The following is a 25025-nucleotide window of genomic DNA, read 5'->3' as shown; positions in this document are numbered from 1 at the left end:
AGAATGGGAGAAGCAAGGACTGACAAGGAAGACTTCCTCTGTGTACACCTTTCAAATGCAAAGTGTTGTCAACATCACAGTAAGTGCAAGAGCCTGATCTTAAGAAGGCAGAGGCGTTTACTTCTACGTTCTCCAGTACAGATTCAAGGAATTTGGAGTTTGTGTGAGCTTACGCTGTGGTGGCTGGGGGTCAAAGGGCATCATAATTTTGGGCCTCACTCCCCTTCTGCCTGCCAGTGTAGACACACTCTCCTCAACCTCATGACCTGCAAACACACATACAAACACCCACCCTTTAGAGCCCTTACAGCTGAACTGTGATGTGTGTTTGCAGCAACATCCCTCCCCATATTCCTGCGGTGGGTGGGGCGGGGAGGCTCACCTGAGGGCTCTTGCGTGTTGCGGGGGATGGGTGTCTCTGTCATGACCAAGTTGGGCTCAGGGGATTTATCTATGGGCTTCATCTCCACACGCTCATGGTGGATCCAGAGGTCCGGGGGCTTCAGGTCTTTGGAGGTGCTTTTAGATTTATGCGAGCCATTAGTAGACTTGCAGGCTGCTCGCTTCCTAAGAGGTGAACACCTGCTTTAAGGGAGAGCTAGACCTTTACATTTAAACACTGAATTAATACAATATTTTGTTACTAGTGACTGATTCACATAACATATTACATTTACCCAAGTACAGATATTTACTTTAAGTGAGAGACTATACTCATCAGCGAGGCTGTGTGCGCATGCACAAAGTTCAAAACCTCACTTTTTCTGTTGAGAGTTAGAGCGCCGTGTGCAGAGAACCGCTCCCACTACCACAGCGACAATGGTAAACACTCCCACAGAAACGATGATGACGATCACCAGGATATGGTTCTCATGACTGCCCGTGATTCCAGGCTTATCTGAGACATGAAGAGAGTGAACGTGTGTGAGAAATAAGAAGAGAGAGAGAAAGTGTGAATGAAAGATTAAAAATATGTCTAAGAGAGATAGAGTGAAAGTGTTTGTGAGGGAATGAGCACAACATAAGTGAGTGAAAGTGTGCATGAGTGAAAGAGATCCTATAAAAGAGTCTCCTATAAGATAGAAACAAGACTGCATATACGCAGATCTTGCAGGCATCCAAAAAAATAGTCGAGGATTAAAAAAAACAAAGAAAGCCCAAAGGCTTATTTCCACTGTAGATATGATAACTGTCTGTTATGAATAGATCAGGCAAATAGTGGATACATAAAAATTAACATAACAGTCTACATCACCACAAACTAGGCTGCTTAAAATAATTTCTTCAAAGCATATTTAAAACTACTCTCAGCTTGTAATAATTTGAGAGAAACAGGACGCTTATTCCATAAACTATAAAAATGTTTGCCAGTTGCGCTGTTACATTTGAAAAGGATTTAGATTTGAGACACTACCTGTGGTAGCACAATTCAGAATATTTCTGTCTAAAAACACTAAATCTCAGTGTGATTTGATGTACTCTTTTCTCCACTGGAGGACCAAAAATGATCTGCCCTCAAACGTTCTCGGGGAAGTATTTTCAGAACTCGTTTTGACTAAACAACTAGTAATCCTTTCTTCTGCTGTAGCTGATCATGGCTACGTAATCAAATTGGCCTTGAACTAATGTCCCAGCCATGGCTTTTACTGCTGATGCACCTAGGAGTGTGGCTTTCCTAGAAAATGACCCATTACCAATTTTCATTAGTACTTTAAAAGCAATTAAATACAAATCACACAAGCTTCAGTGGAGTGGACTCTCCTGAATCCACAGTAGTTCATAAAAAAAAAAGAAAAAAAAAGACAAAATGCACAAAAGTGACTGTTCTAGAATTCTCTCCATTTTACAAATTTTAAAAATTCATGCAATCTGAAAGTCGTCTGGATCCTTACCTTGTTCAACTGATAGATTTAACAATAAGGGTAACGTACAGGGTAATGTTTGCAGCGCCACTAAGAAACCTCGCTGGAATGCCACCTACTCCCATTGCTTTACTGGGTCCAAGTTCACCTAGTATTTTACAGACTTACATATTTTATCATGGATATCAAGGCTAATCTTTGAACATTTCACTGATTGCTGTATGCTTGCTATAATCAAACCACTTTAATATCATCCTTAGCTTTAGTTGGTCATTTTTGTTAAAAATAATTTATAGCCTCCACAATTATCCTCTACTTCATTTGTTTTTTAGTGTGTGTGTGTGTGTGTGTGTGTGTGTGTGTGTGTGTGTGTGTGTGTGTGTGTGTGTGTGTAACCGCAATAATCCCTACAAGAACCAGTTATTCAGACAAATTACCTCACTGTCATGGCTCTGTCCTCTGTGTAATGCTGTGCAAATTTTAATTCTCAGTTTTAAAGGATGTCAATTTACTCACTACCTGCATAAAATGAGATTTAAAATTTTCCCAAGGAACAGCTGCACACTCACACTCATTCAGTCACATCACTGCCACCTATTTCTCAGAGTAGACACTCAGAATAACATTAATAGGTTTGAGAGTTTGATGTAATCATGGTTGGCTGCCTTAGACCCTAAGCTCTATTCATGTATTCAGGTCCCCTAAAATAGACTCTGTAATGATTTTGTAAAGAATTCCACATTTATTACATAAAATCCATCAGTCATAACACTAAAACCACTTGCCTAAATACTATGTAGGTCCCCTTCGGGCTGCCAAAACAGCTCTGACCTGTCAAGTTATGGACTCCACAAGACCTCGGAAGTCCATTTTTCCTTCTTCCATTTCTCCACGATCCAGTTATGATGCTCATGTGTCCAGTGTAGGCACTTGAATGATCAGCATCAGCACTCTGACCAAGCTGTGGCTAAACAGCCCCATACACAGCAAGCTGCAACGTTTTGTGTGTTCTGATGCCTTTCTATTAGAGCCAGCATTTTGTGCTGCAGTAGGTCTTCCTCGGGATTGGACCAGATGGGACAGCCTACACACCCCAAGTGAAATGGACCACTTTTGGTAGTTATTGACCACAGCATAACAGAAACACCCCACAAGACCTTCCATTTCGGAGATGTTCTAACCTAGTTTTCTAGCCATCAGAATCTGTCCCTTGTCAGTGTCACTCGGATTCTTACACTTGCCCATTTTAGCTGCTTCAAACACTTCGTCTTCAAGAACTGACCATTCACTTGCTGCCCAATATATCCCAACTGTCAATGTAATGAGATAATCAATGTTATTCACTTCACCTGTAAGTGGTTTTAACGTGGCCGATCGTTACATCTCTTCAAGCAACACACGTTTTTGATCCAGACAGTGAGAACAGGTCTCAATTACTATGGCTTTTGGTTTTAGGTAGTAGAGTGAAAATATGCCTGAAAGAGTGACAGAAGTAAAGAAAAGGTGTGTGTTTATGCGTATATGAGTGAGTGTGTGTGAGTGTGTGTGAGTCAGTGAGTGAGTGAGTGAGTGTGTGTGTGTGTGTGTGTGTGTGAGTGAGTGAGTGAGTGAGAGTGTGTGTGTGTGTGTGAGTGAGAGAGTGTGTGAGTGAGAGAGTGTGTGAGACAGATAAAGAGAAAGAAAGGGAATGAGTTGAGGCTGACGGTAGTCTAAACGCTCTGGTTTATTGTTTATTACATGTTTACCTAGGGAGGATCCAAATCCGTGATCGGGCAGAGTTGAGCGTCCACCTGCCTTCCCCTGAAAGCCTACTGACATCAAGGTTAAACCATTAGAAACAAACCATCTGACCAGACATTAGTGCTGCGAGCCAGGTACAGAGAAGGCAACAGTTACCTTGATCACTCGACATTTTGTCCAAGGGCTCAGCTAAAAGAAGCCGACAGGATCCAGAGGGAGAGAGAAGAGTGGTTAGAAGAGGTAGAGGTAACAGCAGAAAATATGGACACACTTCTGCTAACGGCAGCAGTATACATGGAAGCTTACTTAGGTCGTATTGGCTGCTGTGAGACCTTCCAAATAGTTTTAATCAGACATTGGCCTTGCAGAGGGCTTAGCCTGGTGCTGGTACCATTTGCCAAGACTGATTGATTACCTTTGGGCGTGCGGAACTGCACTGTGTCAGATAGCGGCCCCATGCCCTTAGAATTGCGGGCCTGGATCTTGAAGTAGTAGGTAGTGTCTAGCGTGAGCTCCTGGATCTGGTGCGTCAGTCTGTTCCCCATCACCGGCTCTACAACCCAGTCATGCACCTCTGCATTCACATCTGTACTGTAATAGATGATGTAGCCTGGACAGAGGGCGAGAGAACACAGGAACATGGGCCTGGTTCCACTAGCCAGTCACACGCTCTGCTCACTCTGTGCTCTATGCATATATCAATTCAGACTCCAGCAAAATTCTAGACTGCTTCTGAATCTGAGTCTTGTTTTACCCTTTGCTTCATGCTTGCTATTTGTTGTTAACACATTGTTTTACATGCTAAGCCGTGTTAAACTAGCCTGTTATGCCTTTTTGTGGCAGTTCTGCCACCCTCACACGCCCACTCTTCACCACAGAGCCGAGGGTCACCGCAATGCTGGCCACGCTCCGCGGGCCTTGCTTATAGCCCTGACCACATCTGCACTGGAGAGCAGCAGTATGCATCAGGCACCTGTGATTTTGCCGTTGGCCTCCGACGGTGGCTGCCAGTTGATGTTGATGGTGCGGGGACGGCCCTCCTTACTCACCACCGTCACATCTTTGGGAGCGGAGGTGGGAACTGGGGAGAGGGAGACATACACGGCCTAGCTGAGGCCCGAGCCAATCCTCACTACCGTTATTAAGAGCGAGTCGGTGTTTACGCCGCCCATGTGGATGCCCTTGCTTGCCGTTGTGTGTGTGTGTGTGTGTGTTCGCTCCACCCAGGCAGGCCACTCACGTGTCTCGAAGGTGGTGCCATGAGCAGTCATACTCCAGGTGCTGGTGCGCCGGCCCTTGGTCACCATGACTGAGAACTCGTACAAAGTGTTGGCCTTCAGGTTCGCCACTGTGTGGGTCAGAGTGGTGGCATTCGCAACCTGAAAAGACCACGTCCAAAGCCAACCATGTCTTACTTAGAATGATGATCCAGAAACACAAATGACCACTTCTAAAGATGTTTATCTCTATTTAGAACTTTGCTCAAGTGAAACAATCACCTAAAAGTGTAATCACTGCTATAACCAGGAAAATATAATTAGAGAAAAATAGCCGTTTAAATGCAATTTCAATATTTGTCCACTTGGAGGCGCTGTAAGTATTTGTAAAATAGATTGGCGGGAATGAATGCGTCAACAGAGCTAAAGAAAGAATGTGTGTTCCACACGGAACCCAAGGCAGTGAAGCACATGAAAACCAAGATCGATTCCAAGGACTATGAGGGTGTTATTTCAATGAATTTTAAACTGCATTTCCAACAACCACACACACACACAAACACACACACACACACACACACACACACACACACACACACACACACACACACAACACAGTTGTCCATTCCTGGGTGTGTATGCAGCTACTGTAGCACCTTATATTTGGTGTTGGCAGGTATGTTGGTCTTCCAGCGGATGGTGTAGTATCTGGAGTCTGTGATCTTCTGGTTCTTGGGCAACGAGTTATCGGCCCAGGAGACCTTGATGGCATCGTGGCTGACGACAGAGGCTTGAACACCCACGGGGGGTAGCATGGGGGAGGGGTCGGGTGCTGGGGTGTGGGGGGGGTGGTGGAAGAGTTCAAACAAATCAATCTCTGGGTCTATGGGATCTGGCAGCAGTCAACATGGCATCAGGTGACAGCAAACACAAAGCATGAAACAGACAATGGTTCACAAAAAACAACAGCAAGGGGGGGGGGGTTATGAGAATAAAGGGAATGATGTGTTTAAATGGGGGAGCAGAGCAATGGCAGGGGAACATTGGGGTGGGGGCAGAGAGAGAGAGAGAGATACCATTAGAGCAGAGAATACTAGCATAGCTATTTAGAATTTGCAGTATATTCAAAAACAAATGCAAGCATCACAGATTAAAATCACCACTCAGGAACAGGGATGGTTATGCATCTTAAAATGGGGTCTGGGTCTGAAAACCATCCCAGTAAAGTGTAGAGAATGACACATCCATAGCTGATGCATGTTGTATTCACACTGTACCACAACATCCACATCCAAGGCAATTCCAAAAATATTTGGGTTCCAACTATTTGTTTATCTCCTTGTCTCCTGCGTTAGCTCTCTTTGTAGGTCACAGCCACATGACATGATATGTGCTCAGATTTCTGGCGTCTGCGTGGGCCGGATATTTGCCCTAAAGTGGCCCCGTGTGCTGGAGTTTGCTATAATGACCTGCTGCACGGCAACGGAGCATGCCCAGAGGACTGCAGAGGGCACCCCTTACACACTCGTCCACCATGCTGACTCCTCTTGCTGAAGGGGTGTGGGGTTGGGTTTCAACGCTGGAGCAATGAAGCTCTCTCTCTAACTCTCTCTACTCAGGTTCTGGCTTCTGGTTATGTAGCAAATGTGCTAAAGTGTTTAGACATGCACCAAACCAGACTTCAGATAAGAAAAAGGCAATTGCACATCTTCAGGCAATTTAATACTTTGGGGCTGTTAAGAAAATATATAGAGATGTCATGCGAATCTTGACACTGATACTACCCCTGAGGGTATCACCTCAGACAGAGTAGATATCGGATATGGCAAACAAGATACAGAATGAAGCCTTACAATCCACACAGTTTCTTAGCATTAGTAAAACAAGAGGCACTGTGAGAACTTCATGAAACAAAATGGAAAAAAATTTGCTATGTTTTTATTGAATAAATAGGGCATCAAACATCATTTGACTTGAAATTTTTTTTTGTACAGTACAAAGCAGTTCATCATCATCATCATCATCCAATTCTTGAGCTGTGCGTGGGTATGTACCTGACTGAGACCTGGTGATGGCGCTCTCATACACAGGTATTCCCTCACCCATGTTGTTGAAGGCCTTCAGAGTAATCACGTAATGGGAGCTGGGGTCTGGAAAGGCGCACACACCAGGAAACACTTGGCTTTCACATACTCACACACACTCTTCCCACCCTTCCAACCCACCATCAGCTTCCCACCAGCAAACTGCCTTTGCTCCATCTCGGGGTCGAGGAAAGAGGAAAATGGCCCCCCAGAATGCAAAATGAGCAAAGAAAAAGCAAATTTAGACAGCAGGTTACCCAGGTTGTCGATGCTGTAGTAGCGTTGTTTGTAGTCCACTTTAATGGTCTGTGCGTGAGGGCTCCCTATGCCATAGGCAATGCTGTAGCCTCTCACCACAATGTACTGGTTCTCTGGTGGGGTCCAGCTCACCACAATGCTGTTCACCAGGGGCCGCACATGCAGCGAACTGGGCATCCCAGGCACCTGAGACTCTGCAAAACACACACAGACACTCGCCTGTACAGGGATGTATAATGCAAGTGTACACAGACATTCATATGCAGTGTCACCATCTCCATTTTATAATCCCATTCTAATGAGTGGATAAAAACCAGATGGCACCTTCAGAAGTGAGTTATAATAAATGGAGGAGCCAAGCAAGGTCCCCTCTTCAGGGTCCTGGAGCTGGTCCCAGGTCATGGAGCAGTGAGGTCCCATAAACCCTCCCCCCATCACAATGCTACGACTCTCCCTTCTGAGGAAGAAGTAACTTCAAAACCAGAATGGAGGGGCACTTCAGTGGAAGCTGCCACACAGGATCACTCCTTCATAATCACGGAGTGTGCAAGAAAAAAGGGCAAGTGACAAAAAAAGGTCTTAGTTTATTTTTGGCACAAGTTAAAAGAAAGGCTTATATTACGAAGCCATTTCTGCTCCATCTCTTTCCTGCAGCTGAGCTTAATTCCACGCCAGTGTGTGGATCTGCAGCACTGTTTTTTACGAAGTATAAGGAGCCAGTTAGAGAACTTTCTTGAAAACCCATTCGATTTGGAGACATTAAACTGATTAATTAGTTTAAATCTGTGCTTATTCACAGGGCTGTGTCAAGTAACACTGTGCTTTCAGTGCTTCAGCCATGTATGCATTATAGAGAGTTTATGTAAAAAAAATAGCTCGAGCTCGAAGAACTCCGCTGCGTCGGCTGCCTCACCAGGGATGTCTTGATGCGAATGAAAAAGCACAGTTATTAATCCATCTTAGCTGTCCTAATCGGCTGAAACACTTAGGGCTATTTATCCTCGCTGCTTCAGTGTGTCTCTGAACAACAGAGCAGGGACAAAACCCCCACTCTTTGAACAGCATGCTGAAATCGTTCAGCTACAGGGAACACCAACCAGGAAGATCAACTCCCAGTGCTGCCATGAGTTCTGGCTGCAACGCAGTTGCACTTCAGAGTCGCAAGGAGTTTCATCTTTAATACCAGCAGAACCTTTCAGAGCCAGTGCTCAGCCCTAATGTGTAGCAATTGTGCTTCTATGACTCTCTTCCACTCACTTCCCATACACAGCATAGGAACACAAAACCAAGCTCAGAGCTAAAACAGTAAACAAGGAGGTAAAGCATGGGCAGAACTGCGAAGGCTAAGAGGGAAAACACTTCTCTTTCAAAGACATACTGTAGTGCCACAATACCTACAGCCAAAACTTCACAATACATATTGCTGAAACTACTAAACAAAACAGCCAGAAGTGATAACCTAATGTGAACAAATTAAAGAGGGTTTGCATAAAAGTATCAAAATTTTCCAAACAATAAACACATACAAAGGCTGCATGTTATATGTAACAGTACATTAGATTCAGAATAAGAAACTGCATTCATCAACGTGAACTGATGCGGTTTCTACTGTGTGGAGTGTGATCTCCCAATCAGGCTTTCATCCTGCTGTCAGAACATTCCTCCTAATCACGCGCGTTCACATGGCATGACAAACACAGAACCTTCAACCACGACCCACAGCAGGCTTTACATAAAGTTTCATCATATCGCAATTTCAGTATGCAGCCATGTAGCCCATATAACATCTGTGCTGCAGTAAGGTGTTCAGCATGATCCCTTAATTAAAAGATTCATCAGAATGTCCTAGTGGCCTGACTGCACTCAGCACTCAGAAAAAGGCCCTGGCTGTTGGAGCCACTCACCACTGTCTCTGGGCAGGTTTTCAGAACGCAGATGAAGAGCTGCATTATTCAGCATGGCATTCGGTATTGATGCGCTACAGTCTATCTGTGTGCTCCTGTTTGATCTGTGTTTAATAACTTCCTACTCTCTTATCTCCCGGTCCTCCTCCACACCAGATGAGTCTGCACTGTGATCAATAATGGCAGTTTCCCCTCTAACATCCACTGGGACAGAGACGGCGTTATTCAAGCGTAACAGCAGAGTCGGCGCATAAGCCTTCAGTGACGCATTTAGAGAGCAGAGAAAAATCCTTTGATACATGGCAACCACTTTTATTTTGTGCCTTGGCTAGGAATCCCGAAGCTCTCTTGACCCTCCACTGATCCCGTAGGCACGCTGCTGCTTTCTTACCGTCCAGGTCACTCTCGAAGGTCTCAGCAGTGAGCCACTCTGTGGCGGGTCCCGTGCCGTTGGTCGTGCTGGCCGACAGCCGGAACGAGTACTCCGCTCCACTGTCTAGACCTATGGTGAGATGGAGCCATGTCAGCCTGTCCTCCCCTCTCAACACCCCAGTTCACTCCACACTTGCCACATAAATTATAAATGATGATATAGTTGCTTCTTCTCTTCAGTGATGGATTCGTGCTACAGCTTCCTGCCTCTGGATTTACAGCTGCAAGGTCAAGCTCGCTGAATCCTAGGCATGCTCCTGAGCAGCTGTCAGGGGATCTCAGATGTGATTAACTGTTTGTGCTCATGAGAGATAATGTTCTGGGTTACAAGAAGCAACTATTGAAATGGTAAAGGAAGAACTCACTCACCATCTATAAGCTGAGAAAGCTGAGTAGTCATGACTTCAGCAGCCTCGCCCCTCCTACCACTCTTCCTGTAGCGGATCTTATAGGCCGTCAGCTCCCCATTCAGAGTGCCGGGAGGCGGGGGCTGCCACCGGATCATAATGCTCTGGGGTACAAAACCGAGGAGAGAGCACAGCAGACGGCATGGCTGACGTCAAGTCAAACATAGCCCATCATAGTTAGACAGCCCATTTCTGACCTCTGTCTTAGGAGGTCGAGTTAGCAGAGGTGCATGTGTTTTATTTTAATGCTTTATTTCGAGTGGCACAACCTCATTGCTATACACTAAGGGTATGTGCAGGTGTGCGCCACACGCCCACATAATTCTCTATGGTACTGCTTAGCAACCAGACATTATCATTCCAGACATATCAGACATTACCCATGCAGACCCAGTGCCGTGATTTGCATACACAGGGAGAACTGGATACGAATGATATGAAGATAAGAATGATATGGAGTCACATGACCAGGTCCTTTAAAGGTTCTGAAAGGCTGCCATGTCCAAATGCCCTGACTGAAATCCTCAGGAGGTATACACAGCCACACTGGAGGACAACACAAGCCATTTTATCGCCTGCGCTCTCTGCAAAACATTCTGTATCCGTGCAGCATTAGAACTCGGCCATGCACAGCTCAGATTTTGAAAGGAAAGATTCTAAAAATTGGAACATGAAACTGTTGCTTCTATTGTCATTTATAAGCTCATCATCTTTTCACCTAAATATTGCATTTAGGAGACACATGTATTTTAAGAGAAATATGTATATTTAGACAACTTGAAATACTTGCCACTTTAAAATGCCAAAAAGAATCAACAAGCTAGGTGTTGTACTCAAGAGTGCAGAGGAGCCAATGAGCTGTGAGCTAACGGATCTCAAACAACCTGACCTGTTAGAAATGAATGCATTAGAAGGATGTCCATTAGACTTACCTGAGGGCTGTCCTAATACATTACATTTGTTAAATGAGTACCCCAGATTAGGAAATGCTATACATACGCACACACCAATTTCCTCAGAAAAGTAAAACCATTCAAATAATAAATTTTCCAAATTTAATTTTAAAACAGGTCACAATTTTCCTGCATACTTACCTTCGAGTTCTGGACTTCAAGTGAGACGTTCTGTGGTGCAGCACTTGGTACTGTAAAAATGGGCAAGATGGCCAGACGGGTTTGAAAAACAGCATCATGATGTACAGCTCAGTAACTAATGGAATCAGAGAGCTTGTTTACAAAATCCTGCTCATTTGTGCTGTTAGTACATTTGGGATTCTGTCGTCTTTCTCGATGACACTTTGAGAATCATATTCCCTAAAGACACATTAACAGGTACTACTGCAAATTTATAATGACTCCTGTTGCTGTGTGTTTGCATGTGTCTAAAAGAAAAAGAATGAGAAGGAAAATGACAGAGAGAGAGAGAGAGAGAGAGAGAGAGAGAGAGAGAGAGAGAGAGAGAGAGAGAGAGAGAGAGAGAGAGAGAGAGAGAGAGAGAGAGAGCGAGCGAGCGCAAATGAGCGAGTGTGAGAGAGACGAGTGTGTGAATGCGCTCAGTATCAGCTTGTCATTTATTGTGGGTTTTTCCTTCATCGAGCTGCCTCCGCTCTTTTGTTCTCACATTTCCACCATTTTTTCCAAGTTGTAGAACACCACCTGCCACACTCCTATAGTGACAAGCCCCATCTCACTCTCACTTCAGTCCAGAGAAGACACGGAGCAATCAGTACAACACCATCTTCCAGCTTTCTCAAGTCACGTGCACACTTGTCACAATGTTTGGGTTTATCAGGTTCGCTTGTTGTTTATGTTTCTGTATCTGTAATGTAATGCATGACGCTACAACACAATAATACAACACCACTACATACAGAGGCAGACTACACATCCTTTACTCATTTAACACAAACACTAACATGATTTGAGGAGAGCCTACCATCAGAGAGCGTCTGAATGAGCAGGTCTTCAGTGGAGACCCCAGGCCCATGCTTGTTGTAAGCCACCATTCTGAAACTGTACTCTGTGAATTTCTTCAGCCCTGTCATGGTGTAGGACAGGCCTGCAACATCCAAGTCCTAAGAGACACAAACCAAATGAGTAGGAATAAGGTCGGAGAAAGAAGCCTTTCCATTTTACATGAAGCACTGATGACAGGAAGGGTCACTAAGGTACAGCCAGGTCTAAGCATGTATTTCAGACATGGTTTCTTGCCCGCACCTGCTCCGTATCCTGACCCTTCTCACTGTAGTAGAGTTTATACGTGTGGATCTCCCCATTGCCGGTAAGAGGTCTCTCCCAGGTGAGCGTGACTGAGGTGGAGGTGATGGACGCTGCCTGCAGGTTGGGGGCAGGACCCGGTACCTGCACTGCAATGACCAGATGAGGGAACATAGCTTTTAGAATAGCATTTTATACAAGCTCCCCAATCCCATCAGATCAACCATGACTAGCACAACCTCTACAGCCAACCCATATCCAATAGATCTCAAAGATAAGTTACAGAAACACCAAGGCATGTCAGCTGTGGTTGAAACCACAATTAAAGGCATCACATCTGGCATAGGTTCCTCCACATGGTCTTCCTGGTGACTGTCCGGACAAGTGCGAGCAGCTCGCTCCTTCCGAGCATGCTGGGCTTATGCCAAATTCATTGCAGAGTCAGCTGCTTCAAAAGGGCCATGTCTCCCGACAAACTTCTGACTCAGAAAGCTTTTACTTTTGCGTCATGCCTGTTTTGTTCGACTGCTTGTTTTTCTCAATCCTGAAACTTTACAGTGTACTGAGACGTGAGATGACACGCTTCCTTCCAGCACAGCAGGAGTCTTTCAATAATGACAACCTCGCACGCAAAGAGGCACAAACTCTACTGCATCTGATGTGCAGCTAGGCTCCAGAAGAGATTTCTTCTCTCCATCACCATGCAAATGTTTTTTGTAGTCTACGACTGGTATTCAAACAAAAAAGTCTTTCAAAAAGGTGTAGGCGTGCCGACCTAGAAGCGATGCCATTTGTTACTGTTGTTTGAAGTCGACTGGCAAGCAAATCTCAGTTCCGTGCTCAGATGCCTTTGTGTTGAGTATGTAGTGTTTACTGCCAGCTTATGGCCAGCTATTACCATGCACTCTGTGCATGGACCCATAATAAAGAGTGAGGAGTGTAAGCCCACATATACTGGCCATCCACAGCACTAATGAAATACACAATACAATCACCCAGAATGCTGCGCATTACTCTTGATACCAGCCAGTTCAACTGTGGATGTGTCGGAATATTCAGTGTTCCCACACACATGCTGGGCAGGCTCAGACCAAAAGCTCAGACAGAGAATGTTTCAGTGTGAAGGTGACTGCGAACCCCACCCCGCGTTCCCCCAAGTCAGTTTTAGTATTCTGTTTGGCTGGAGTAAACAGACAAGCAGACTCGACACAGGTCCTGTTTGTTTGGCTTCAGAGAGCCAGGTGAGGGGAGACCACAGGATTGGCCCAGCTTCTGCAGGCCCCACTGTGACGTGGGGGGTCTGTAGGTCTACATGAGTGTTTGTGTGCATGTCCTACCTTCAGGTTGGGTGGCCACTGTAAGGGGGGGCGAGCTTTCACCCAGGCCGTTTCTGTTGGACGCTACCACCCTGAAGGTGTACTTGGTGTCTGGCATGAGGTTCTGAATGGTGACCTGCATCTCTCCCGGCGCTGTGGTGTTCTCCACACGCTCCCTGTCAAGGTAGGAGGTGCAGGCGTGAAGGGTTACGGGAGAGCTTACTTAAAACTGAGCTTGTCTTCTCATGGCAAGATTCAAAGAGTCACCACACAAGAAGCTTTTCAGCAAAGCACAGATTGGCGTTTTAATGTGGACATTGCAGGGCCTACCTGCTGGAGCCGTGGAGGCTGTGGAAAACGGAGTAAGTGAGGTTCTCTCCGTGCAGCTCAGCCGGTAGACGCCAGGTCAGCTTGATGAAGCGGGTAGAGACCAACGACGCCACAAGGTCCCTGGGGGCCGTGGGGGCGGGGCCTGGGCGTTCGCCCGGGCCGGAGGCTACATGGTCAGTAGTGGCACTGGTCAGTGAGGGGACAGCAGACGTGGGGAGGGCAACGTCTGGGGTGTTTCACGTGTGGGGGGGGGGAGTGGGGCAACATGGAGGAAACAGGGAGGGTAAAATAAAGATACGGAGGTGGGGTAAGGAAAGGAGGGTGAGAAAAACAGGAAAAACAAAAGAAAATAAAATTGACACACACACACACACACACACACACACACACACTCCAAAAAAACCATTCCACTATGTAAAAAAAAAACAACAAAAAAAAACCACACCAAATTTACAATGGAGTGAGAGCATGCAAGTCACCCACGGTAAACAGGCAGAAGCCAAGGCCAGCACTGAGGAGATGGTACGTCATTAACGAATCTCACATCAGTCAGCACAAAGCTAATTACAGCTACCCATCTGTTGCTGACATTGAGTACTGCCTCTCTCTCAAATATATTCATCTGAAGGCAACACTACCCGTGAGATTTGCCAGATACCGCACCCCAAAAAGTTATATTTTCTCCCTAATTCCTGGTCTGTAAAAATCTGACGCAAGCAGTGTAGCTGGTTCCAACCCTGTGAGGGCAGGGTGCCCGTCACTCCGCTGCTCCTCTGGACCTTGCGCGGTCTGTGCGCGTTACTCCCATCAGCGCTCAGGAAGCTCACGCCCAGTTTCCCTAACAGGAGCTCGCACCCCTGCTCGCTCTCCTCCAGGAGGTGTGGTGGAGTGGAAACCCTCCCGTTGTGAATACTCCACGCAGCTCATAACGTGCATCTGCACGGGGCTGGGCCACGGCTCAGCCAGGTGGGCAGATAAGACTCATCTCACGGGTGAGCCCTGAGTGGAGAGGTGTAGTGCCATAGAGCAGGTGACTCTGCAGTTATGTCAGGATCACAGCACTGACCAAATATGTGAAGCATTGCCCAACTATGTGAAGTTCTGTAAGATACACCTCTAGTAGTCACTAATGTTGAATTCAAAATGTAATATAAAAGAAAAGAATAGAACAGAACAGCACGACAACCAGAGACAGAAGTGAGGCTTGGATGCTGAAATGCAGTCATGAACCAGCTCCCTGAGCGTGTGCACTCAGTGTGTGCACTGGGGTACTGCCCTTTGAGCCGGCCTTGTCTCACTGCACAAACAGACGCTCGGGCCAGAGGAACAGCACGGCAGAGCCGTGAGGCGAGGCGAGGCGGCTGCCAGCCTGACGCGCTTGGCGGCGCGGTGTCCATCTGCTGCCAGCTGAAGGCTGGCACACACAGGGGCCCTGTCGAGTGGAGCCACTCGCCTCTCGCTTAGAAGCGCAGTGCTGCATCCTGAATGGCACGCGCAGGCGCGTGGCTGCCTCTGCCGTCCAGCCCCCGACCGCATCCACACTGACGTATGCTGAGGGTTGGCTGGAGTTCATGAGGTAGGTGTCGCTCAGGGCGAGGCCTGTCTATGGCTCTAGCAATTAAAATGCTTAAAATGCTTCATGGGATCTGGGAAAACTGTTAGGAAGATGGTGTGCTTCACTTAACCTTCTCCACAGTGCTTCTGAAAGTCCAAGTGTGTGCACTGATGTATTTTCTCTTAGAGATGGCACGTGGTTTCGCTGTGGTTCAGCTGGGGCGAGCTCACTTGGCGCCTGCTCACATGTGACTGTGGTCGTCCAGCTTATGAACCAGCCCTGTTTAAACAATCATCAGTTCAAACAGGCTTTTCATATCAGCGCCTTGGGCTGCTTCCAGTGAGCTGGTGGGTAAAAGTTTGTGGGTGAATGTCTTGTGTAATGATGCACAGTCTTAAAGCAGATTAAGCGCAAAAAAGACCGCTTATTAAAAACAGGCCAGTGTGTCCAGACGACAAAAGTCACAACCACAATGGCAATTCCTCAGTTTCCACCAGACTATAAACCATACCATGACAATCCAAAACAAGCTGGGCTGGTTGAATGTACAACATCCTCAGGAAAAGTACAAAACAGCCCGTCAGGCAGGCCAGAGCAGCCACCAGGTGTGCCATGTCACATAACAGCAGGGGAAAGACACCAGGCCACACAGGGCAAAGCCCAGGTCCAAAGATAACCCCACCCATGCTAATGCTGCTCTTTAAAAGATCAGCAGCATTCAGGATATTATTAGGTGTGTGATATTAGATATTATTAGGTGTGTGTTAAAATAACAATGGGGGGGAAAACATCTATCATGCACAAGCCAGCAGTAATGCCTGGTGAGAAGACTGCGTGCCCTGGTTTATGATGACTGATTCTCACTGAACTTGTACCACAATGTGTTTAATGAACACACACACACACACGACACAGAGAGCGAGTGCGAGCACGCACGAGTATGTGTGAAGGGATTTTATCATTTTTGAAAGCCACATTTTAAGAGTTTGCGCCACGATATAGGCAAGATTATTTCACCCTTCATGAGTTCTGACACTTCATACACTCGTGATATCTATCCCACAGCTCCTGGACTTTGAAATCTAAACATGGTGCCTCAGGGTGAGCGGTGCACAGGGGGAATGGGTGCCACTAGGGCTTCTCCGCACCTGTCAGGTCTCTTCTGTACAGCTCACGCCCTACGCACGCTCTCATCAGGAAAAAGTAATGAACAGCATAAATTGTGATAATAGTATTACTAGATCCCACAGCGATGGTTTAATCCCGAGTTATAATACGAGGTCATATATACCAGACCTCCCACGATCCAAGGGCTGACATTTATGCCATATTTCCCTTTTAGAGAATAGTGAGATATGATTACACCTTAGACTAATCCTCTGACTCTTAAATGGACAAAATGCGCAGCCTATGACAGTACTGGTTATATGATATAGCAGTTTAAACACCCCTGGATCTACACAGGGTCTGGACAGTCTTGACAGGCACAACCCAGGATCTGGAAAGTAAGGTGATCGGACAGCTCCTCGCCGCCCTGTCAGCAACGCAGGGGAGCCCGCAGGGAGAGTCATGTCAAGCATTAGCAACTTCAGAGCCCTGGCCTGCCATGCGGCTGAGGAACTGCAGCGCTAAACAGCGGCCCTGACACGGTCGCGCAGAGACCAAAAAAACAAAAACAAAACCACGCCATCGAGTGACTCACAGGAAGAAGTGCCACGGGCAGAAAGTCACTCTCCGGGGCCTGGGACCTAGGCAAAAATAACCCGTTGTGTCTGAATTACAGATTAGGGTGGAGTGGGAAGAAGCATAGCGCCTGGTGTGGGCGGCACTTCCTGACGCTGCTGGTGGAGAGGCTCGCTCAGCACTGCTCCGTTTATGCAGGAGGTGGGGCGCCACCCAGCCATAATAACCCGGACCCTTCTTGCGTCACTCTGACCCTACGTTGCTGGATCCCACTCTGCTCTACATTCTGCCCATGTGCGAGAGCTTATCTGGCCTAGCCGGCCGTTCAGCTCTCCGAACAAACAGGCTCTCTCTCGCTGAGTCTCTCCGCTGCCCTCCCTCCATCTCAGACCACATGCCACCCCCCCCCCCAACATCCCTGCAGACCAGGCCAGATCATCAGCATCCATTCAAAGCCTCAACACCACCTGATTGCTCATTGATGCAGGTAGCAGAATCACTACCTCTGCAAGACACGAGCAGGCACAGAGACAAAGCCAATCTGGGTGAGGGGGAGACGTGAGGGCAGGCTTTCCACCCGCTGTAATCTTCAGGACACCCAAGGAGGCAGAGCCTGAGCAGGGCTCAGACGCTCTCACTATTCCTGCACACCACACACACTGCCTTTAAGACATTTAACATCTAGCACTGATTAATCCACCGCCGAAATTACTGAATGAGTGCGTGAGTGAGGGAGAGAGAGTGTGATGCAAAATCGCTATCACTTTCTGTAATTTAGGCTGAAGTTATGGTGTCGGCCCAGCTGGAGAAGTGAAAAATAGCGCTTTCACACCTTGTAGTCATCTCAGCATGAGGCAACTACACACACGCACACGTGCACACGCGCGCGCACACGTGCACACGCGCGCACACACGCGCACACTAACTAGGTGCTAGGCATCTGAAAAGCACCAATGATTCCTATTAACCTTCCAAAAAACAGCCACCAACAACTGAAGAGAGACACTTAGTTGCACACTAAAGACTAAAGCTGCACTCTATTCCACAGGGTCCCTAAGCAGTACCCATGTATTCTCGCACTAATCATGTGGTAATGGCCAACAGATTAAATCCCTTCATTTGAAAGGCAACATCATAATGCAGATCACATTTTTGTTTTTTTCTTGACAGCTGGGCAATGAGTTCCTTTGTTTGCTAATGTGGCTAGACTGAGCTGTATCCATGTAACACTGCTATATATTGTGCATGAAACTTGCTAATATTGACTTCAGGATAACTAACATGAGCCAAGTAGATAAGATTTAAGTTAAATTCCTCTTCTGTCTGACTTTTCTAAACAGGGTACTTGCGCAACACACTGATATCTTTCAACAAAAATATATGAAATATTAATAGCACACACACACACACACACACACACACACACACACACACGAACTATGACATATTCTCCTTTATTTGTTGCTCTCCAATAAATCAGCCAGCCAGCAGGTTTACCTCTGCAGAATATCTTGACGAGACATACAATGATTGATGGATACACTCTGATGGGTGTCAACTTCTTGCACAGCAATAAACTGTTACCCAGTACTCTAGCAGTTTGAAGCTACTTTTGAATTGAATGTTTTCACTCGCTACAGTTTGGGGTCTCCCTTAAAGTGGCTAAATTCCTTGTGTACTCCACCTCGCAGGGAACTACTCAGGTGATTAGAATGCACCTTTTGTTTAAACGGTCAACATGAGGTCCAAATAATCTAGATGTAATGACATAGACCATCTGCCCAGTACGAATGCAATCTGTAGATCGCACTACAAGCTGAAGCAGCACCTGGATAGCACAATGTTTATGTTGGTCATTGCATCTGAATAAATACACCATCAACAGCAAATTAATAAAGATTCCAAGCATGAAAAAAAGATTTAATAAATAAATAAATAAATTAATTTAAATTAAAAAATAAATAAATAAATCAGGAAATACTATTTAGCCCCGAGTGATTTTTGAGTGATGCTTATAATGTCTCATTTCCATAATTGCAAACATTTATTCACACTAACTGGGAGACACTGGGAAACCCAGGACTTGAACAGTGCTGACTCTGTTGAGCCATTTGGCTGTAAAAGGCTTTTAAGCTGGGAAGGAGCAGACATTACAGAGCATGTCTGCCTAGCCTTCAACTGCACCAGGGTAGTCTGCTCTCCTCCATCACAGCCTGTTCCCTTCTCCATACACTGACGAGCAAGCATGATAAACTAGCACAGAGCTGGGGAGAGCTTGCCTTAGTTCCTCTTGTTGCTACTGCAGCAAGTGATGAAACAATAGCTCCCCAAAGATGGCCATTCCTCACTCTCTGGCTGTCTGCTATGTGGCATGCACCAGCAGAGCAGCGCATCGGGGTGACCAAGAACACTGCAAGGACCGTCACGGCTGGACTCTAAACCCACAAGGCCCAGATCTAGAGCACATTCCATTCAGGTTCACACAGTGTGTGCTTTGATTGTGTCATTGGCGACTGGCTTTGAAAAGTGTGTAGGTAATACTAGAATGGAGCTAGTGATTCTCCCTTCTCACTAAACCACCCCCCTCCTGACACACACGCACGCACACGCTAATACACAAGCAAACAGTGCAAATGAGTCTACAGGCAGTGCTAACGAACCAGGCGGCGCAGACAGCAGTGAGGAGCAGATTTCTCACACACCACAATCAATGCAGCGCCACTCACACCTCCCATGTGCTCCAGACGCGTGAGAACATGTGCTCGCACCCCACGTTGACAGAGACGCACGTGAGAGTGTGGGCCTGTGCCATGCGACAACCACAATGACACATGCAAGGAGAGAAGGAAGGGGAGGGTGGAAACAGCGCATGTGCGTGTGTAACAGAGAGAGACCATCTCCTGTGTGTTCTTCAAAGCGTGAAAACCGAAACATGTACCTGCATGCGAATCTGCCTGGCTGTGCTGACTCCACCAACAGCACAAAGAAACAAACGCCTGACTATAATTCGGCAGCGGTGATAATCCAGTCATGGTTGTCGAAACAAACGCTACTTTTAAAGCCTTTGTAGTCTTTCCCTCATAATCTCTTAGCTGACTGGGTAGGACTAAGATGTGGAGACATCACCACCTCAGTCAGCAGTATGCACTGCCAGTCACTGATCTGAGAGATGCCACAGTCACTGTGTGGTGAAGAGGCGGGGTGGTGGGGTGTGGCAGGGCACAGCAGGGCGAAGAGTTCTTACCCTGTTCTAGGATGATCAGTTGGGCACCGGCCTGTATGTTTCCAGCTTCATTCTCAGCCATACACTGGTAAAAGCCCTCATCAGACTTCACCAAGCCAAGCACCTGCAGGTCATGCTGATTCTGCCACAGAAAATGGACAAAAACAAAAGAAAAATATAATTGTTAAGCAGTACTCAGTCAAAACCGCCATGAGGCTGCAGCTGCACAAGGGATGGCTGAGAAGGGCTGGGCACTAAAGTTCAAGATCAAGGCATCCGAGACCTAGGAATTATATATACGCGCGCGCGTGCACACGCACGCACACACACACACACGCACACGCACACAAAAAGAAGCACAGATCGTCTCACACTTTTTTAGCCACAAGCTAATCATGCACATATTTAAATGGACAATGGCAGTGGCATACGCATGCTGATAATTCAAAACATCACAGAAGTCTCAGTGCAAAGTGTTATGTTTCAGTTGATTGCCAGGTTTAGAATGAGCTGAACTGTTCTGTTCAGTCTAGTCTTGCACATTTCCAGTGGGATCCAAATCCCAGTGCAAACTGGCATTTGATCCAGCCCTAAAGATAAGGGGACTGTCCCGGCCCAGAGACGTTGGAGCAGCAGTAGTAAGCAGACACTCACCACTATTTTAAAGTAGTCGCTGGGTATGACTGCATCACCGTTCTTCACCCACTTCACTGTGGGGGCAGGGAAGCCTGTGACATTGCACTCGAAAATGATATCCATGGCTTCATGGGCGTAGATGTTTGAGGGTTTCTTCAGGAACTGAGGAGGAACTGGAAGATGGAGAACGGCGAGGAGATCAGGCAGTCCAAAAGACAGAGGGTTGTAGAGAGCTACCACCAACTGGTGGCCTCCTCAACCAGAGACAAGGATTTTCCAACGATATACAAAGAGGAGGAGACAATTTTTCATTTTATACATGCAGTAATTACAGCATTCACAGCACCCCCTCCCCGCCAAATCAGCTACACAGGAACATGTCTAAAATGTTGCTCTTAGTTCATACACTTCTCACGGAGCATGAGGGCAGGATCAGAGATGGCAATCTCTCCGTGGGCACTCACTTGCAAACTGGGCTACTTTGTGGGCAGAGGATTCTTTTGTCTATGGGCAGATTTTTAAAAATGTAACCGAAACCCATATTAAGAAATGCGAAGGGCATTTCCATCTGATCCGGCAAATACGTCTCATAAAAGGGGAACTGGTTCATGTGAATGATGGCCTTTATTAGCTCTGAAACGACCACCCAAGACTTCAGCAGACTTTTAAATGTTAATAGCACACACCAGCACTTTGCTGAGTACAATATAAAAGAAAGACACTCTATGGTTTAGTGCTTATCTAAAGTTAGCTACTTAAAGAACTCCAGTGTTTCATCCCCTCAGAATGAGCAACACAGCTGCAAAGACACTCATCATTTTGTGGCTCAAGCAGCAAAATCTTCTGACTGAAGCGAAAACAAAATACTTTGAGGAGGGTTTTGCCACAAATATAACAAGAGCACATACACATATGAGCACCCTGCAGTAGGTGGAGTTCTAAGCTGCCCTTTATGGTCTAATGAAGGTACTGTTCCACTACACAAAAGGTTCAGTGCTCATATGAGCCCATACGTGACCACCGGTTTTGACTCATAGAGCGGTCTCCGAGTGCTCCATCCACAGCTCCCAGATCCCACAGAGCAACAATGGGATGTGGGATGTGTGACTAGGACATCCTAAATCGCATATTTGTCTTTATTAATAAAGGAAATTGCTGCCATTCAAAGTTATTTACAGTCACTGCGGGTTGTTTTGTTGTTGTGATCACGCCCATCTCCCACAAGGCTTTTGTGGCTGGGAGAGGCGGAGACCAAAGGCTCGTTTCTGCCAAGCAGTAGCCAAATCACACGCGTCGTTTCTCCTGGGGAAGCGGTTTCCGCAGAGCGCAGACACACGGATTCGACCATGCGTCAGTCTTTATAATGGAGCGGTAAAAAAAAGTCCCCAGAAATATAAAGTGCAGGAATACATCAGCAGCAGCGAGTCCTGGGAGACGCGGATCTGCCTGACCTGCTGGAAGGGTCACACAAAGTAGGGAAAACATCAAACCGCAAGCCAGGGAGTGGCAGACAAGCTGAGGCACACGTGTGAGCAAACGCACTCTATGTGAGGGCAAAGTGAGTCATTCTTTCATTTACTCACACTTCTGACTGCCACATGGAGCAGTCACTCACCGTTTCTGCCTCTCTTGTATCCATAGCTCTTGTTTTAGAGGTAGGATGAAACAGGTGATGCACACAGTGTCCTTATGAAACGGTTATATTCCTCATCCTAGCCTGGCAATATCACTTTTACTGTGCAAGGAGGTCTTTACTGAGCAACATGAAGGACATGAATTAAAGCTATGCCCACTGCAGTTCACACAAAACACTGTCTCAAAATCCTCTCTGTAAAGAACAGTTACAACTAGCCTACATTTGCAACAGGGCTTGGGTCTACCTCTGGCATTAGCAGCCTGGGTATGATGAGACACTTTTTGAAAATACTTGTGATAATTGTGAATCCTTTAAAATCTCTGAAAGATTAGAGACCAGCACAAGAAGAGCTGATGGGGTGGTGCGTGGGGTAAACAAAAGAAAGCGTCACTTTGAAGGGAACATGTGTTGCAAAGGTCAAAGTGCGCGCACAGAACGCATCGTAGCGCGCATGCTCAGCAGCGTACCCAGCACGGTAAGCTTCGCCTGGGTCTCCACACTCTCGTTGCTGTTGTCCGCCCGGCAGCTGTAGGTCCCGCTGTCCTCCGACGTCAGGTTGGCGATGCGCAGTACGCCTCCGCCGATCACAGAGATCCTCTCGTCGCTGCAACAGAACAGGCAAAAGGAACAGGGAGGAGTGGTCAGGTATGGGCGTGGGAACACTCTGTAGTGGAAGCCTCAGTACGGATACGGCTATTAGAGCGGGCCCGAGAAGACACACTCTGGGGAAGCTGGAGAGGAGCAGCGTCGCTCACGAATGTTCCCCGAAGGCCACGAAACACGACAGCAGAGAGATTTCTCCATCTACTAACAGCACCTTGCTCACACAGACAGACAACCATAAGTCCACACTTTCTGCAGGTGCTTTCAAAGGAAGACTGTGTAGTAGAGGAACCAACTGGGACTAGTTTTAACTTGACAGCTGCAAATATAGAATAACTCATTTGGTTTCTGGCCCGGCGGTCAAAGTTTTCAGCCTCCATTACTGTGGACCTTTATACACCTTTATTGTAATGTCCTTTAGAGACAACATAATATTTTGATATTTAGTGATTAGAATGTAAATGTCCATGTAAACATTTGCACATATACTAGTCCGAGTACTTTGCAGTTTGAAAAATGTTGCCTTCCTTTCATATGGCATGAAACAAAAGAAAAAGTCACCCCAGCATCCACTGGCACACTGAGACACACCTGGACCATTTCAGCTACATTCCCCCTGCTACATTTGAATGCAAGGTGGAAATGAAGTCCAAACAGGATACATTATAGCTTCCATTTGCTAAAGTCTTTCCTTTATGGGCCGCGCAGCACCTAAGCTAATGACACTCTCGGCTTCAGGACTTCGGGACTGCACATCTAGGGTACTGCCTAGGCAGCAGTGCGTAATAACAGCAGGGAGAGAGGGAGGGAGAAAATCAATAGACAAGCAGCAGCGCACAGAACCGCATGTGTATGCGGCCAGAGGGGTCTGATGGATCTCTAGACTCAAATCCAATCCGTCTCCAAACTCACCAGTTTACTATAGAATATGAAGATGGAGATTCATCATCTTCTTATCGACTTACGGAGTTTCTTATTTAAGTGCTGATAGAAGCCTATTTGTTCACTATTCCACTAATGTCATTTTTCTTCGAGGTAACTTTATCATTACTATTTTTAACCTGGGTTATACCTACTGTTACATAAGCTCAATTTCATCTCAGTAGTCTAGGCAGGAAGCATCACTCAACCCACACTCAACCACTCCAGGCTCATAACTGCTAGGGGTTCGAGGGAGAGAGTGCATTCTAGAGCCTGCAGCCGCGAATCTACGAATCTGTGCCGTGAGCCGAGGTTCGTTTCCAATTTGACAGTTACAAGACAGTGTTTACTGTGTGGCTGCTCATATTTGGCAATTGGTAACATCTTTCATGCATGGTGGTGCAACAGCGGTTGGTGACTGACAGACAACTGGAGTCACATAAAAAGAGGCCTAGCAAAGAGATCCACTGTTAAAAAAAAGGAGACACCGCATTGGGACAGCTGCAGATGTGAGACAGGTCCCTTCCTTTGGCTGTCTTTTGGCACCGCACATTGAGCTGGGCCCTAATTAGGTCCCATTCTAGGTGCTGTACCCTCATTTCACCATCAGGATCTTCCCAGACCCCTGCACAAATATGGTGACGAGCTCCTTCTTCCCTGTAAATAAAGCGACAGAGTGAAGTGGCTATGGTCTATGGTGCTTCATCTCCTAACCATGCATACGTTCTTCCATACGTTAACTTTGGCTCAGCCTTAGAAGGTGCAGAGATAGAGTCAGTTCCACTGCCACAGCCTGTAACGACAGTATATGGCACGGTAAAGGAACATGTGAGGAGAGTACCCCCAGGGATCCGTGTGCCTCACTAAACAACCCCGCCCCCCTCGGGTAAGTGAGAAGCCCCTTAATTAAAATCTAATTCAAGGTCTGGAACTGACGACGCATACCCAGTACTCTGGGTCACTGCCTTCCAGAGTTTGAGAAGAACTTGGGCAGGCAGTGCT

The 25025-nt window shown here is 46.6% G+C and overlaps 1 protein-coding gene across 17 annotated transcripts in view; it reads right to left on the bottom strand.

Moving 5' to 3' along the window:
- neo1b (neogenin 1b) overlaps nucleotides 1–25025 on the bottom strand; it is a 69959-nt gene that overhangs the window by 3603 nt on the left and 41331 nt on the right. For 7 of the 17 annotated variants that reach the window (XM_081712282.1, XM_081712278.1, XM_081712288.1 and 4 more), the window contains exons 5-25: nucleotides 22967–23103; nucleotides 20882–21036; nucleotides 20249–20369; nucleotides 13767–13992; nucleotides 13458–13612; nucleotides 12121–12269; nucleotides 11840–11978; nucleotides 10999–11048; nucleotides 9867–10008; nucleotides 9457–9567; nucleotides 7161–7355; nucleotides 6874–6969; nucleotides 5476–5711; nucleotides 4843–4981; nucleotides 4576–4683; nucleotides 4018–4212; nucleotides 3759–3791; nucleotides 3608–3673; nucleotides 760–898; nucleotides 383–585; nucleotides 174–266 (exon numbers count right to left, since the gene is read on the bottom strand). In XM_081712282.1, coding sequence (XP_081568408.1) covers nucleotides 174–266; nucleotides 383–585; nucleotides 760–898; nucleotides 3608–3673; nucleotides 3759–3791; nucleotides 4018–4212; nucleotides 4576–4683; nucleotides 4843–4981; nucleotides 5476–5711; nucleotides 6874–6969; nucleotides 7161–7355; nucleotides 9457–9567; nucleotides 9867–10008; nucleotides 10999–11048; nucleotides 11840–11978; nucleotides 12121–12269; nucleotides 13458–13612; nucleotides 13767–13992; nucleotides 20249–20369; nucleotides 20882–21036; nucleotides 22967–23103 — 2888 coding nt within the window. The remainder of the gene's footprint in view (nucleotides 1–173; nucleotides 267–382; nucleotides 586–759; nucleotides 899–3607; nucleotides 3674–3758; nucleotides 3792–4017; nucleotides 4213–4575; nucleotides 4684–4842; nucleotides 4982–5475; nucleotides 5712–6873; nucleotides 6970–7160; nucleotides 7356–9456; nucleotides 9568–9866; nucleotides 10009–10998; nucleotides 11049–11839; nucleotides 11979–12120; nucleotides 12270–13457; nucleotides 13613–13766; nucleotides 13993–20248; nucleotides 20370–20881; nucleotides 21037–22966; nucleotides 23104–25025) is intronic. The other 10 variants (XM_027019973.3, XM_027019975.3, XM_081712279.1 and 7 more) reach the window with 10 other exon arrangements.

The sequence above is a fragment of the Electrophorus electricus genome, chromosome 4 (assembly GCF_041902795.1).
Source record: "Electrophorus electricus isolate QZ-2024a chromosome 4, ASM4190279v1, whole genome shotgun sequence".
Taxonomy (NCBI): Eukaryota; Metazoa; Chordata; class Actinopteri; order Gymnotiformes; family Gymnotidae; genus Electrophorus; species Electrophorus electricus.
Note: the sequence above shows the minus strand (reverse complement) of the source record. Positions and strands in the feature narration are given on the sequence as shown.